General features: G+C 36.7%; 1 protein-coding gene across 9 annotated transcripts in view; it reads right to left on the bottom strand.

Moving 5' to 3' along the window:
- Window positions 1–4,297: 4,297 nt before the first annotated feature.
- The window catches only part of COL5A2 (collagen type V alpha 2 chain), a 516,164-nt gene continuing 507,875 nt past the window's right edge, over window positions 4,298–12,586 (bottom strand). For all 9 annotated transcript variants that reach the window (XM_078071089.1, XM_078071095.1, XM_078071093.1 and 6 more), the window contains 4 exons: window positions 10,313–10,604; window positions 9,177–9,364; window positions 6,662–6,901; window positions 4,298–5,989 (listed from right to left, as the gene is read on the bottom strand). In XM_078071089.1, the coding sequence (XP_077927215.1) occupies window positions 5,843–5,989; window positions 6,662–6,901; window positions 9,177–9,364; window positions 10,313–10,604 (867 nt within the window). In that variant the 3' untranslated portion in view covers window positions 4,298–5,842. The remainder of the gene's footprint in view (window positions 5,990–6,661; window positions 6,902–9,176; window positions 9,365–10,312; window positions 10,605–12,586) is intronic.

Consider the following 12,586-nt stretch of genomic DNA (forward strand, 5'->3'; position numbering starts at 1 on the left):
AGTGAAAAAAAAAAAAAACAGGCAAAAAGTATATGTTTCCTTGCATCTTCTTTTATACCCAATACAATCAGACATTTTAAAATCTGTCAAATTCTGATAGAGTTTAATTTCTTATTGTTTTGGTTGCATTTTTTTCTAATGATATTAAATATCTTCTACATGTTTATTGGCCTTTATACTATGGCTTCTGTGAATTCTCTATGTAGGATTTTCATATTTTAATTTTTTTCCTTCCTGATTCCTAAGGAATTTTTGCAAGTAAATCTATTAAACATTTTCTGTCATATTAAATACAAAAATTTTCCCAGTTTGAACATGCTTGTAAGAGTTTTATAATCGAGATTTGAAATTCATTTTAGAATCTGATCTTCCAACATTTTAATTTATTATTTATATATTTGTTTCATTCTCATTCCAAGATTATTAAACTGCTCAAAGTATTTTATACTAATACATTTAGAGGTTTTTCTTTTCAAATGGAAATATTCAGTCCATTTGGGAAATGCCTTGGTACGAGGACTAGAGAGGGAAACATGCTTTAAAATGATAAATGTTTATCAAGTTTCTGTAATATAATTTACTGACTACATGAGAATTAATTATATATTAAATTGTAACATACATGCATAGATTCATTTCTAAATACTCTTCTTTCACCATGGCCAGTAGCTTTTTATTATATTTTTTTCATCTAATTTTATCTAGTAGGGCCAGTGACCCAACTTTACTCATTTCTGTTTTTTTTTCGGGGGGGGGCATGCTTTATCATTTTTCTTGCGTATTTTTTACTCCAATGAACTTTAGAATGATTTTGTCATGTTCCGTGTTTTTAAGATCCTATAGGGATTTTGAGTGGGGTTGTATTTAATTTAGGCATGAATTTAGGAAAAAGAATTACATTTTTCAAATACTGAGCTTCCCTATGTGAGAATAAGGCACATTTATTCCCATTTTTATCTTATTTTACATTCTTAGTGAAATGTTATAGTTTTTTAGTCAGGTTCTATAGACTTCTTGTCAGATCTAGTCTTTGGTGTTGTATGCTGTTACTGCCATTGGGGATAGAATCATTTCTTCTATTGTGTTTCCTATTCAATAATACAAATAATACATAGTAATAATGATACATGCTTCACACTAATACATAAGTCAATTATTAATACTCTCTAAGTGTACTTTTCCAGTTACACAGTATATAATTTCTCATCATTCACTCAATGAATATATTTTGAACAAACACAAATATACCAGGCAGTATGTCGGGTCCTTATAAATAGCCCCTGCGCTTGTAACAAATACAGTAGAGAAGACTGACCCTAATCAAATAATCATAAAACTGTGTAAAGCATTGTAATTGTGCTATAAGGGAAAAGTACAGAGTGCCAAGAAAATTTATAACAGGGACTTTATCTAACCTAGGTGGTGGTGAAGGGTGAGGATGTCCTTGAACAGAACTCTAAAAGATGAGTACAAGTAAACTGGGCAAAAGGAATACATATGCAAATAGACTTTGGCAGGATGGGGAACCCTGTTTTGGGGAAATGGACAGAAATCCATTGTGTGTGGAGCAGAGAGTAGGGCAGATAATGACAACATGAAGCTTCAGGAGTCAGGTGTCAGGTCATGGCAGAGACTCTGAGTTTAAGGATTTTTATCTTTATCCTGGAAGATACCACTGAAGTTTTTTAAGGTGTGTGTGTGTGTGTGTGTGTTGGATGGAGCGGAGGAGAGTGAGGTGACATATTCAGACTTGTATTTCAAATTGACCGCTCTAGCTCTTGGGGAAGAAGGGCTCAAAAAAGAGCAAGAACGGATGCCTGAAAACCTGTAAGAAGGCTATTGAAGGAGCCCAGGAGAGAGGAAATGATAATGTGGACAGTGTCGTGGCAGAGGAGACAGAGAGAAACATTTATTAGGCTCACGACTTCAAAAAAAGCGAAAGCGCCAGTTATTTCACCAGCAAAATGAGTTTATTTGCGAATAGCGATTCGGGACCCGCACACTATGGCGAATCATACGCAAGTCTGGAGAACAGAGGACAGGGGCTTGCTTTTTTTTTTTTTTTTTTAAAGATTTTATTTATTTATTTAATTGACAGAGAGAGAAAGAGACAGCGAGAGAGAGAACACAAGCAGGGGGAGTGGGAGAGGGAGAAGCAGGCCTCCCGCGGAGCGGGGAGCCCGATGCGGGGCTCGATTCCAGGACCCTGAGATCATGACCTGAGCCGAAGGCAGTCGCTTAACCGACTGAGCCACCCAGGCGCCCCCAGGGGCTTGCTTTTATAGGTGAAGGGAGGAAACTGGGAGGGACTGTTGCACTGAGTTCTCATCAGCTGGGCTGTTGCTGGGCAAGGAGAAATCCTTCCTCCTTCCTCCTGCTGGGGTATGTAAAGTATGCTTCTTTTCTGTTGGGAAATTCAAGTTATGTTTCTTTACAGCAAGTGGTACTTTGTGCGAGCTCCCCCTTCAGGGCTTTCCAACTCCGTTTTAAATTAGGTTTCTTTTATTTTCACAAGGCAAAATTGAAAATACTTAGCCATGCCAGTATTCTGGCATGGTGAGGGAGAGAAGTGTCAAGAATGACTCACGGTTTCTGGCCTGATTAAATGGATGGATAATGAGACTATTGCCTTGAGATGGGGAACACAGAACATAAACCAGCTTTGAGATAGGAATGACATACTGAGCTACAAGTACCTTTGAAACTCAAATGAAGATGGTGAGTTAAACATTTATGTATGCATTTCTCGAGCTCCAAGGAGAGATTTGTGCTATGTTATGCATTTTGGAGCTACTGACACATAGTAATTACAACTGTGGGCATGGATAAGGGCCGGTGATGACAGAGTATTGGGTGCGAAGGTAAATAGGAAAAGACTGATCCCTGGGGAATGCTGACACTTAAATTTGGATAAAATGATGCATTGATAAAGGAGGTTAGGAAGAAAAGCTGCTCTTGGGTAAGCCACCCATTTTGATAAAAAATCAGCTTCCTGACACGTCTTGTGCTCCATAGACTTGTGGTTGTCATATGGTATCATGGCCTTGGTTTACCATTGTTGGGACTCAGCCCCAAAATTAGCTTTTAAGAGATTAATAACATACTATATGTTAATTAATTGAATTTAAATTAAATTAAGGAAAAAAAGAAACAAAACCAGAAAAGAAAAAGAGATTATTCTTAGTCCCTCCTGAAATCTTCGTAATTTCAAAGAAAAACAGTTAGCTTGAGATGCTCTTTATTCATAGTGGGATAAGGACTCTGCAGTATTTCTTTTCTTCCCCTCAGAATTGTTTGCACTTGCTCCCAGCCATATAACACAATTCTGTTGAGAAGGGATGTTGTCTACAATTTCCCTGAATCTCTTGTCAATTTGGAATAAATTACATTCAACTTGGCCATGATTTGCCAAATTTTATGAGTTTGGGATTTTTTTCAGCATTCTTTATGCTTTCTTTGCTATTTTTCTTCTTTTTCTTAATTTCTGTTAATTTTGGAAGTTTTCATTTGTATTTTTAATAAATTCATAATCAATGAATGTCACCATCCTCCCCAGATGTAGATTATTTCACTTTTGATCATGTAGAGTTTGAGGTATCAGTTAGGAAGGTAAAGAAGTCCACTAGTCTAGTGGGACCTATGGATCTAGATCTCAGACAAGTAATTTGAGGGCCTTTGGAATTGTCTAGGTCAACCTTTCATTCCTGAGCTCCAAATAAGAGCTGGTATTTCTGTAGCTAGAGATTATTAGTGTTTTTGACTTAACAGAATCACCACATATTTCTGGCCCATCTATCTGAACTTGTACAACCTGTATAGGTTGGACTTGAAGGAAGTTTTAATACAAACCAAACTCACAAATGTCTTCAGGTACATAAACATTCAAATGGAAGATGTAGAGCTCAAATAATAACCAATTTGGGAAAAAACAATGTTGTGAAATAAATATTGAAAATAAAACTCTGAAATCATTTAGGCTAAATTCATATGTGATATACTTTGAAGCATACATTTTATTATCACAGTTTATTCAACCATGAAAAATCAGTTGCTTTTCTCTTTTTATCAATAATACTACCCTGAGATTTTTAAGGGCATAGACAGTGATAATTAGTGTCGTGTTGCCTTTGTGGGTGATGTTGAAAATTGATTTTCGTTTCTGAGCCATTATATACACAATGGAATGTACTTGTTGTTTTATCCTTTAAACAAATGACAAAAAATAACACTTTAATTTTCACCATTGGAAGTAAAATGGATCTAATATGTTCAAAGGAATTTCACAAAACAAAAACCATTGACATGACAAAAGCGTGCATTTAATTTGATGTTTTGCAGAGATACATGACTAAAGTTGTGTGCATGGCTTGGCCTTTGGGATGGTCCCAGCTGTTTATTTTTAAAGAAAAAATAAAAATGGAGCCAACAAATGCAATTAAGGGGGAAAAAAACCTTGAGACACAAGGGGACCTACATGTTCTGGTCTAAGAAACATGCAAGTATCACAAAACATTCCAGATACAGTATGACAGATGAACAATGAAAAGGCACTGGAACAATGCTCCTTCTTTCAGAAATGGGAAGTCTAACAATTATTTTTTCACAAATGGTATTGATGAAACCATCTTTATTTTTAAAGAATTTTATAGAAGGAATTTTAGCACCATCATTAGAGGAAAAATAATAATACGTTTTAGCCCTGCCTATCTCCAGTCTTGGAATAATAACAGAAGCATAGCACCTTTTAGTATCTAAAATATAAACAAGAATAGTAAGTCCATCCCAGCTTCTAGAGATGAGGTAGCTCATGCTAAGAAATGTTGGGTCACTTTTCCTACGAGAGTTCAAAGGCCAAATGTTCTAATTCCAATCATCACATTTGATTAGAGTCAGCTCCACAACTTGAGTTTCTAAATCTTTTTCTTCATTATAGGCTTCAGGATGATGAGATTGTACATGTGGAAGACTCTCGACTTTGGGTCCTGGACATATGTTTATAAAGTTGTACATGTAAATTATTTTGCATTCAATGTCTTCTTAAACAAGAAAGTGCAAATGTATTCAATGGTATACTCATGTAACTTCTATCTACATTGATAGAGTCAAGAGGGAAAGATACCTTTAAATTTGAATGACAAAAAAGTCTGAACTGACCACACTTTACAAAAATTTAAGGTCACTTTGTTTTCCAGAAATCCCACTGAATATATATTACTTAAAAATTCCATCTGAGACACTGAGAAACTGATTTTTTTTCCCAAAGTTCTCTTTAAAGAGTTTTTATGGTAGTTAAACAATATCAAGACATGCATGTGGGTTTCAATCACAAGGATAAACATTTTGTTTTCATTTTTAATTGATAATCTGGGAATGAGAGGTCACAGAAGGGCACTACTTTCTATTTTTCAAACTACAGCCAAGTGAAATAAACATGTATTGTGGTTTTACATACCCCACTCTTTAAGCTACCTGCCAGGAAGAAGAATTTTCTCATAAATACTAAGCAACTTTGTCATTACATTGAAATAAATTGAGGAAAACGGAGATTCATTTATTCAATCAGTTTACTTTTTTAAAAGGTGGTCATTGTCATTGGTCATCTTAAACCTAAACTGCTGTATTGAAAAATATTTTAAATCAATTAAAACTTGAGGATTGTAAGTAAAATAAATATTCTGAAGGAAAGGAGGCCAGGCACTTAAGACCATATATACAATGCTGATGCAGGATCAGCCATTATTTCAAGAGTCTCAGGATCAGCTTCAAACAGTCAAAATTCTTGTGAATGGGGTGGTCATTGATGGCGGGGGTGGTGCTCATTGTCAACGTATCTTGGCTTGCTTTACACAAAACAAACTGGCCCAATTTCGATGCCAAATTCTTGGTCTGTGCTGCCAACATCCACAGGGGCAAGATCTATGATGGGTAAGCGTGCCACGTTCTGCGTTCTATATTCAAAGATGGTCTTGCCCACATTTCCATTTCGTTTCTGGAATTAAATGATGCAACGGGTTAATGGTATAGACAAGTTATTCCAAAGATGTTAGATATAAATTTCCAAGCCAAATTTTATAATGTGAAAGCAATGATTTTTAGAGCACTACTTAAACTTTAGAGCACTGCTAACATGAAGTTAGGTCCTGGCATGGCTGCAGGCATTTCCTTCATGTTTAAATTGAGGAAATGCCTTTTGTTCTTTTACGGCTTCCAAAATGGTCACTAACATAAATTATGAAAGCCTTTTTGCTTTTCACAAATGAAACTATAATTCATCAATAAATATTTTCCCTTTTATATCTATATATGCAAGTGAGGAGACATACAAATCAGTGAAAAATGTAAGGGGTATCTCAGAATGAATATATGTTTTAGAATCGAGGAATTTTAGGTCTGGAACTGAGATTAAATAAAGTGACTTGCAGAAGAACCACTGAAGAGTTTACAGAAGAGCTGGGTTAAATCCCAAGGACCCAGTCCTTTGTTAGTTATTTTGTATTAAAACTTCTACTGTGCTTCATGGACTAACACACATTCATGTTTACCCTAAAGAACAAGTATAAACAAAGTGAGAGTAAGATTGCCCCCACTTCTGCCACGACAGTATTTTTATCAAAAATAAATTTCTTCTTCAACCAGATCAATATAGGTCAAAAGTACTTACAGAGCAAGTATCATGAAGAACGATATATCTGAATCTAACATTTCCCTCTGCTTTGATTTCCAAGTCATTTGACCCTTTGAGAACCACAGCTTTCTTGAGGTTCTTGGCTTGATCATCCATGTATCCTACACTGTTTTTACAGATGTAAGTAATGTTCTGGGAGGCTTCTTTTGATAGAAGGCGCAAGAAGGTCATTTGAGTAATGGCTGCATTAGGTGACTGATGATCTCCATAAACAAACTACAGAAACAAAGAGTCTTTGTTATATGAAACACTGAAGGGTTTCATAGTGCCCTCTGTGTGTGTGTGTCTGTTTTGATTTCAGACATCAGTTTTGAGAAATACTACTTTTATTCTTTCATATAACAACATACTTTACCTATATATAAAAATATTTTGAAACTTCTATGAATATTCTCAAGTAAGGACCTCTGTCCTTACTATCCCAAACAAAAGGTAATGAAACCAATGATAATTATAACTCATCAGAGGAAATTTAAGTATTTTTGAAATCTGCTTCTCTATTTGTTTAAAAAGTCTTGGATATTGCTTTTTAGAAGTTATACTTAAGCACTGACTTAATCGTGTATCAAAAATAACTCCCTGTTTTTATTGCTAATTATAATAAGAACTGGGACTCAATTACTGGCTTAAAATCTTTTAAAACCCACTGTTACATACTTAGAGGAAATACGAATTACAAACTTTCCATTAGCTAACAAAAACAGATAATCAAAAATATTTTCCTATAGGTTCTTTTCTACTTATCTTCTATTTCGAATTTTATTTTCAATGCTCCTATTTAAGCCTCTTACATATTATATTAATTAAGTTATATTTCAACTGGGTATATTTAAATTTTAAAATTTCCTACTCATTAAACAAGGGTAGAGTCTAGTATATCCTATACACATCCATAATGTCTCATTATGTTTGCTATGAACACGTGTTCTGAGGAAAGATCAGAAGCAGAGGTGAGAGGAAAATTGCAGAGTTAGGCTGCCATAAGGAGATCCAGAATGAAATATTCATATTACAATAGGAAGTGGCAAGGCTGGTTGAGAATCAAAATACAGGACCATGAAAGAAACATAAAGGAGAATGGACTTAAAAATATTAAAAGAATTCATATGCAGTTGACCCTTGAAGAACATGGGTTTGAACTGCCTGGGTCCACTTATACACAGAATTTTTCAGTATATACAGTATACGGTACTACAAATGTATTTTCTCCTCCTCATGATTTTCTTAATGCATTTTCTTTTCTCTAACTTACTTTATTGTAAGAATATAGTATGTAATATATACACCATACAAAATATGCATTAATCATCTGTTTATGTTATGGATAAGGCTTGTAGCCAACAGTAGACTATTAGTAAACTTTGAGGGCAGTCAAAAGTTGTATGAGGATTTCTGACTGCATAGATTTTTGACTGATTTTTCTCCCTAACCCCTGTGTTCAAGGATCAACTGTAATTATACAAATGCCTTAAGTTTAAATAATACAACAAAGTTTACATAGTGATCTAATTATTAAAAATACTATTATGGTAATTATCTAATATTTATTTGTAGCTTACCAGGTACTAAATAATATATTAAGCTTATTATAGTCACACAGAGACTGTGAGATAAATATTATCACTTTCACTTTATTTTTAAAATTTTTTTAAAAATTTATTTATTTGTGAGAGAGAGAGCATGCATGAGCGGAGGGAGGGGCAGAGGGAGAAGGAGAGAGAGAGAGATCCTCAAGCAGACCCCCCCTCCCCCGCTGAGCATGGAACCCAACACAGGGCTCGATCCAGGACCCTGAGATCATGACCTGAGCCAAAACCAAGAGTAAGAGGCTCTACCGACCGAGCCACCCAGGCGCCCCATCACTTTCACTTTAAAATGGCAAAACTGAGGGCGCCTGGGTGGCTCAGTTGGTTAAGCGACTGCCTTCGGCTCAGGTCATGATCCTGGAGTCCCTGGATCGAGTCCCACATCGGGCTCCCTGCTCGGCAGGGAGTCTGCTTCGCCCTCTGACCCTCCCCCCTCTTATGTGCTCTCTCCCTCTCATTCTCTCTCTCTCAAATAAATAAATAAATAAATCTTTAAAAAATAAAAAATAAAAAAAAAAATAAAATAAAATGGCAAAACTGAGGCTCCAAAAGGTTCAGTGACTTCCTGAGGTCACAAAGTCAGCAAGAGATCCAGGTGCTAGTCACCAAGTTCTCCTGATGCTAAATATAATCTATGTCTTTCAACTGTGGCAAGATCCTTTTAAGTATACTCCACAGTCAGTGTCACATGCATTAAAAGTACTAAGAGTAAAAACAATTACTTCTCCACATTCCATCAATGGGAAAATTATCATTCAAAATTTATGTTAATATAATTCATAGTAAAATTTATTTATGTAATAATAAACCTGGTCAAAAATAATAGCATAGTCCTAAATAAATAATAAAATACAATAAATAATGAAAAGCAAAGAATATAATTTTTAGAAAGTATGTTAAATTACCTGAGATCCTCTATTCATATCAAGACCATACCAAACAGGCTTATGGTCAGAAGACTTGCTGGCCCACCAGGTCTTACGTGGTACGCTGGATGGGTTTGCTGAAATACATGTTTCTCCTGTGTCCATGTTGCAGTAAACTTTGATTGCATCTTCAACAGATCCCTGGTTAGGATCAATCCAGTACTCACCTATTTTCCAAAATAAAAGTACGTGCTAAATAAAGAGAATTTCAAACATGATTATGAGTCTCTGAAAGAATTAACAGAGGGTTTGAAGATATGAACTCACTGATGAAGGACTCTTTTAAGAGAGAGTATCTCTGTTCAGGAAATACTCTGCAGTTAGGAAAAAGTAACTGTTACACATCTGAGCGCTTTCTACTGCCAGGCACTGTTTTTTTTTGTTTTGTTTTATTTTGTTTGTTTGTTTTTAAAGATTTTATTTATTTATTTGACAGACAGAGACACAGCAAGAGAGGGAACACAAGCAGGGGGAGTGGGAAAGGGAGAAGCAGGCTTCCCGCCGAGCAGGGAGCCTGATGCAGGGCTCGATCCCAGGACCCTGGGATCATGACCTGAGCCAAAGGCAGACGCTTAACGACTGAGCCACCCAGGCGTCCCGCCAGGCACTGTTCTAAGGCACTTTGCCACATCATGTGCTGAAGGCTCAAAACAGACATGGGAAGGAAATATCATTATACCCATCTTATAGATTAGAAAACTATACCAAAAAGAGACAATCCACAATAATTACATGGTTTTGCCAAAATGGATGTGTTCTCATTAAATTTAGAAAGCTGATATTTTAAAGCAAAATATAATTGGAATCTAATAATCTATGAATAAAGTAAGTATATGAGTTGAACTACAATTAGAATGCTATAAATTATCTCTGGAACTACATGAAATGGGATCATTAATAGAGTATGCCCTCTTTTATAATACTTATCATCTCATCCTATAATTTTTCACGTCATTGACTGTCCCCACCACTAAAGCATAAATTCTATGACAGGCTTGCCATTTTACTTCTTGTGTCTGTCACTTAAGTAGAGACTCAGTAAAATATTTAGGGATGCAGTTGAGAACACAATCAGAAACAATGGACCTTGCTCAAATGGGGAGGTGTCTACCCACCGCTCTGCTTTGCAGAATGGCAAAGTTTTAAGTCATCACACGTCCGTGCTGGATGCTTTTTAGAGCCATCAGGACTGCGCATGGTTTCAATCTGACTACTGAGTGCCTTCAGGGTAGCATGAACCCCTGGGTCAGTTTTGTTTTTGTCATCTGGAGCCGCCTGATCTTCAGTAAACTCTGGAAGTGGATCCGGCATGCTGTCATCGTAGTGACCCATGATATCTCCAAGAGCAGCTGTAAGGTGGCCCGGAGGACCGGGGGGACCAGGTGGACCAGGCTCACCAGGAGGACCCTAATTTTTAAAAAATCAGAAATGCAGTTAATATATATTTTTTGTTTTTGCTTTTCAACTGGACACAAAGGCATTGATGAGACTTGTATGTGGGGAGTTAGTGCGATATCCCAGTTTGATGGTACCGACAGATCTGTGATCTCATGATTTTTTTTTGTTAAGATTTATTTATTTATTAGAGATAGAGCATGAACACAGGTGAATATGAGCAGGGGAGAGGGGCCTCTAGAGGGAGAGGGAGAAGCAGACTCCCCACTGAGCGCTGAGCCCTAATGGGGCTTGATCCCAGAACCCTGAGATCATGACCTGAGCCGAAGTCAGAAGCTTAACCCACTGAGCCACCCAGGCGCCCTGACCTCATGACTTTTTAAAACTAGATGGCTCTGGGCCTGCTCCTGTAACTTTTCAAGCATGAGAAGTGATGCATAACTTTTATCAGGCGACAGATCTGCAAGCCAGCATCTGAGACCAATAAAAATCAAAGCATAAAATATTTGCTCCGACGTTTACCTTGCAGATGCAATATATTTTATGTTAAGAATGTGTAGGTATGTACATTCATTTCCAAACTGGGGCAAGGCAAACTAAAATATTTCAAAAAGACTTACGGACAGAAGCTGGAGGAGGAGATGCAGAGGAGTTGTGGGTGCTAGTTCTTTAAGACCTCACATCTATATCAAGGAAATACCCGCAAGAAACACCCTGAAAGAATTTTCCCCTACTTCCAAATACAGAGGAAAGTATAGGAAGTCTTTTTATGTGCATTAATTAATGTGTAGATCAAATTTCTCTGTACTAAACAAAATTGAATAAAGTTCTCTTTAGCCTTTTTATTAACAAAAATAAACAGCTCTCTTACTTTTCTTGCCATACAAGAACTATTGGAGTAATAGGGACATAAGCACAGAAAGTGCTTAGCAGTGGATCCTCTCTATCAATCGCTTCCCAGGGAAGAGCTCAGCAACTTGAGGGGATCAGGGGACAGCCTGCAGGGGTGTGTGGTCCACCTTTCATGTGGGGAGCACAGTGCTGGCTGTCAGAGGGCTGGAGTTCTATACCAGCCGCACCGTGTTAGGTGGCTCTGAGCAAGTCGCTTCACACTGCCAACCTGGCCTCACCCTCAACAGACTGGTAAATCCGTTGGGTTTTTTCCCTTTAAGGTCATATCGTGATTCTATGCATTCCTTTATGCTAATCGGGGGGAAGAGATTTTTTTTTCTATTAAGGACCACCGAACCACAGAATAAAGTCAATCAAGAGCCACATAAGTCAGAGGTATTCCAATTCTGCAGCTGTTTTCCATTCCCAGAGAAATAGATAGGAAATATTCCTCTTGACCATGGGAAAAATAAAGCTGTTCCATCCATATAATAAATAATAAATACTTGGTTTAGTGGTAATATCAGTAAAGGGAAGAGACAGAATAAAAAGGGAAAGGTAAATAAGACCAAAGAGGAAGAAATAGCACAGAGGGATGTGTAAACTCACATACATACATGCACACGTGTGCATGGCAGAAATGGGAGCATGTTTCCCAAATTCCTGGTGTTTCCCAAGTTGATACTATTGGAATGTTTTATAAGAAGTTTTAATTTAAATCCTTTCTGAATGGCATTTTCCATAGAGAAAAACTTTAATTTCGTACTTTTCCCTTTCCAGCCTTTTCCTGAATGACTGTACTCATCAATCTCACGTTTACTATATTGCCATTTAAAGCGAAGTGACGTTTTCATAACTTTAATTATAAATACAATCATAACCTGCTATTTTCTCTCATTGGTGTCACACAAAGTCCAGGCTTCCATAGCTTGGACTCTAATTTAATATGCTCTGAATAATCTGTATTAAAATACTTGAAATAGTTACTCATATGGACAAGTTCTTGTATGACTTCTAGGTTTGTTTCCAGAGTCCTTTCGATCTCTTGTCCACCATGCTGCACAGATGTTCCTTGGGTAGAGTCCAAGCTTTGGGAACCAACA

This window comes from Halichoerus grypus, chromosome 4 (assembly GCF_964656455.1).
Source record: "Halichoerus grypus chromosome 4, mHalGry1.hap1.1, whole genome shotgun sequence".
Classification (NCBI taxonomy): Eukaryota; Metazoa; Chordata; class Mammalia; order Carnivora; family Phocidae; genus Halichoerus; species Halichoerus grypus.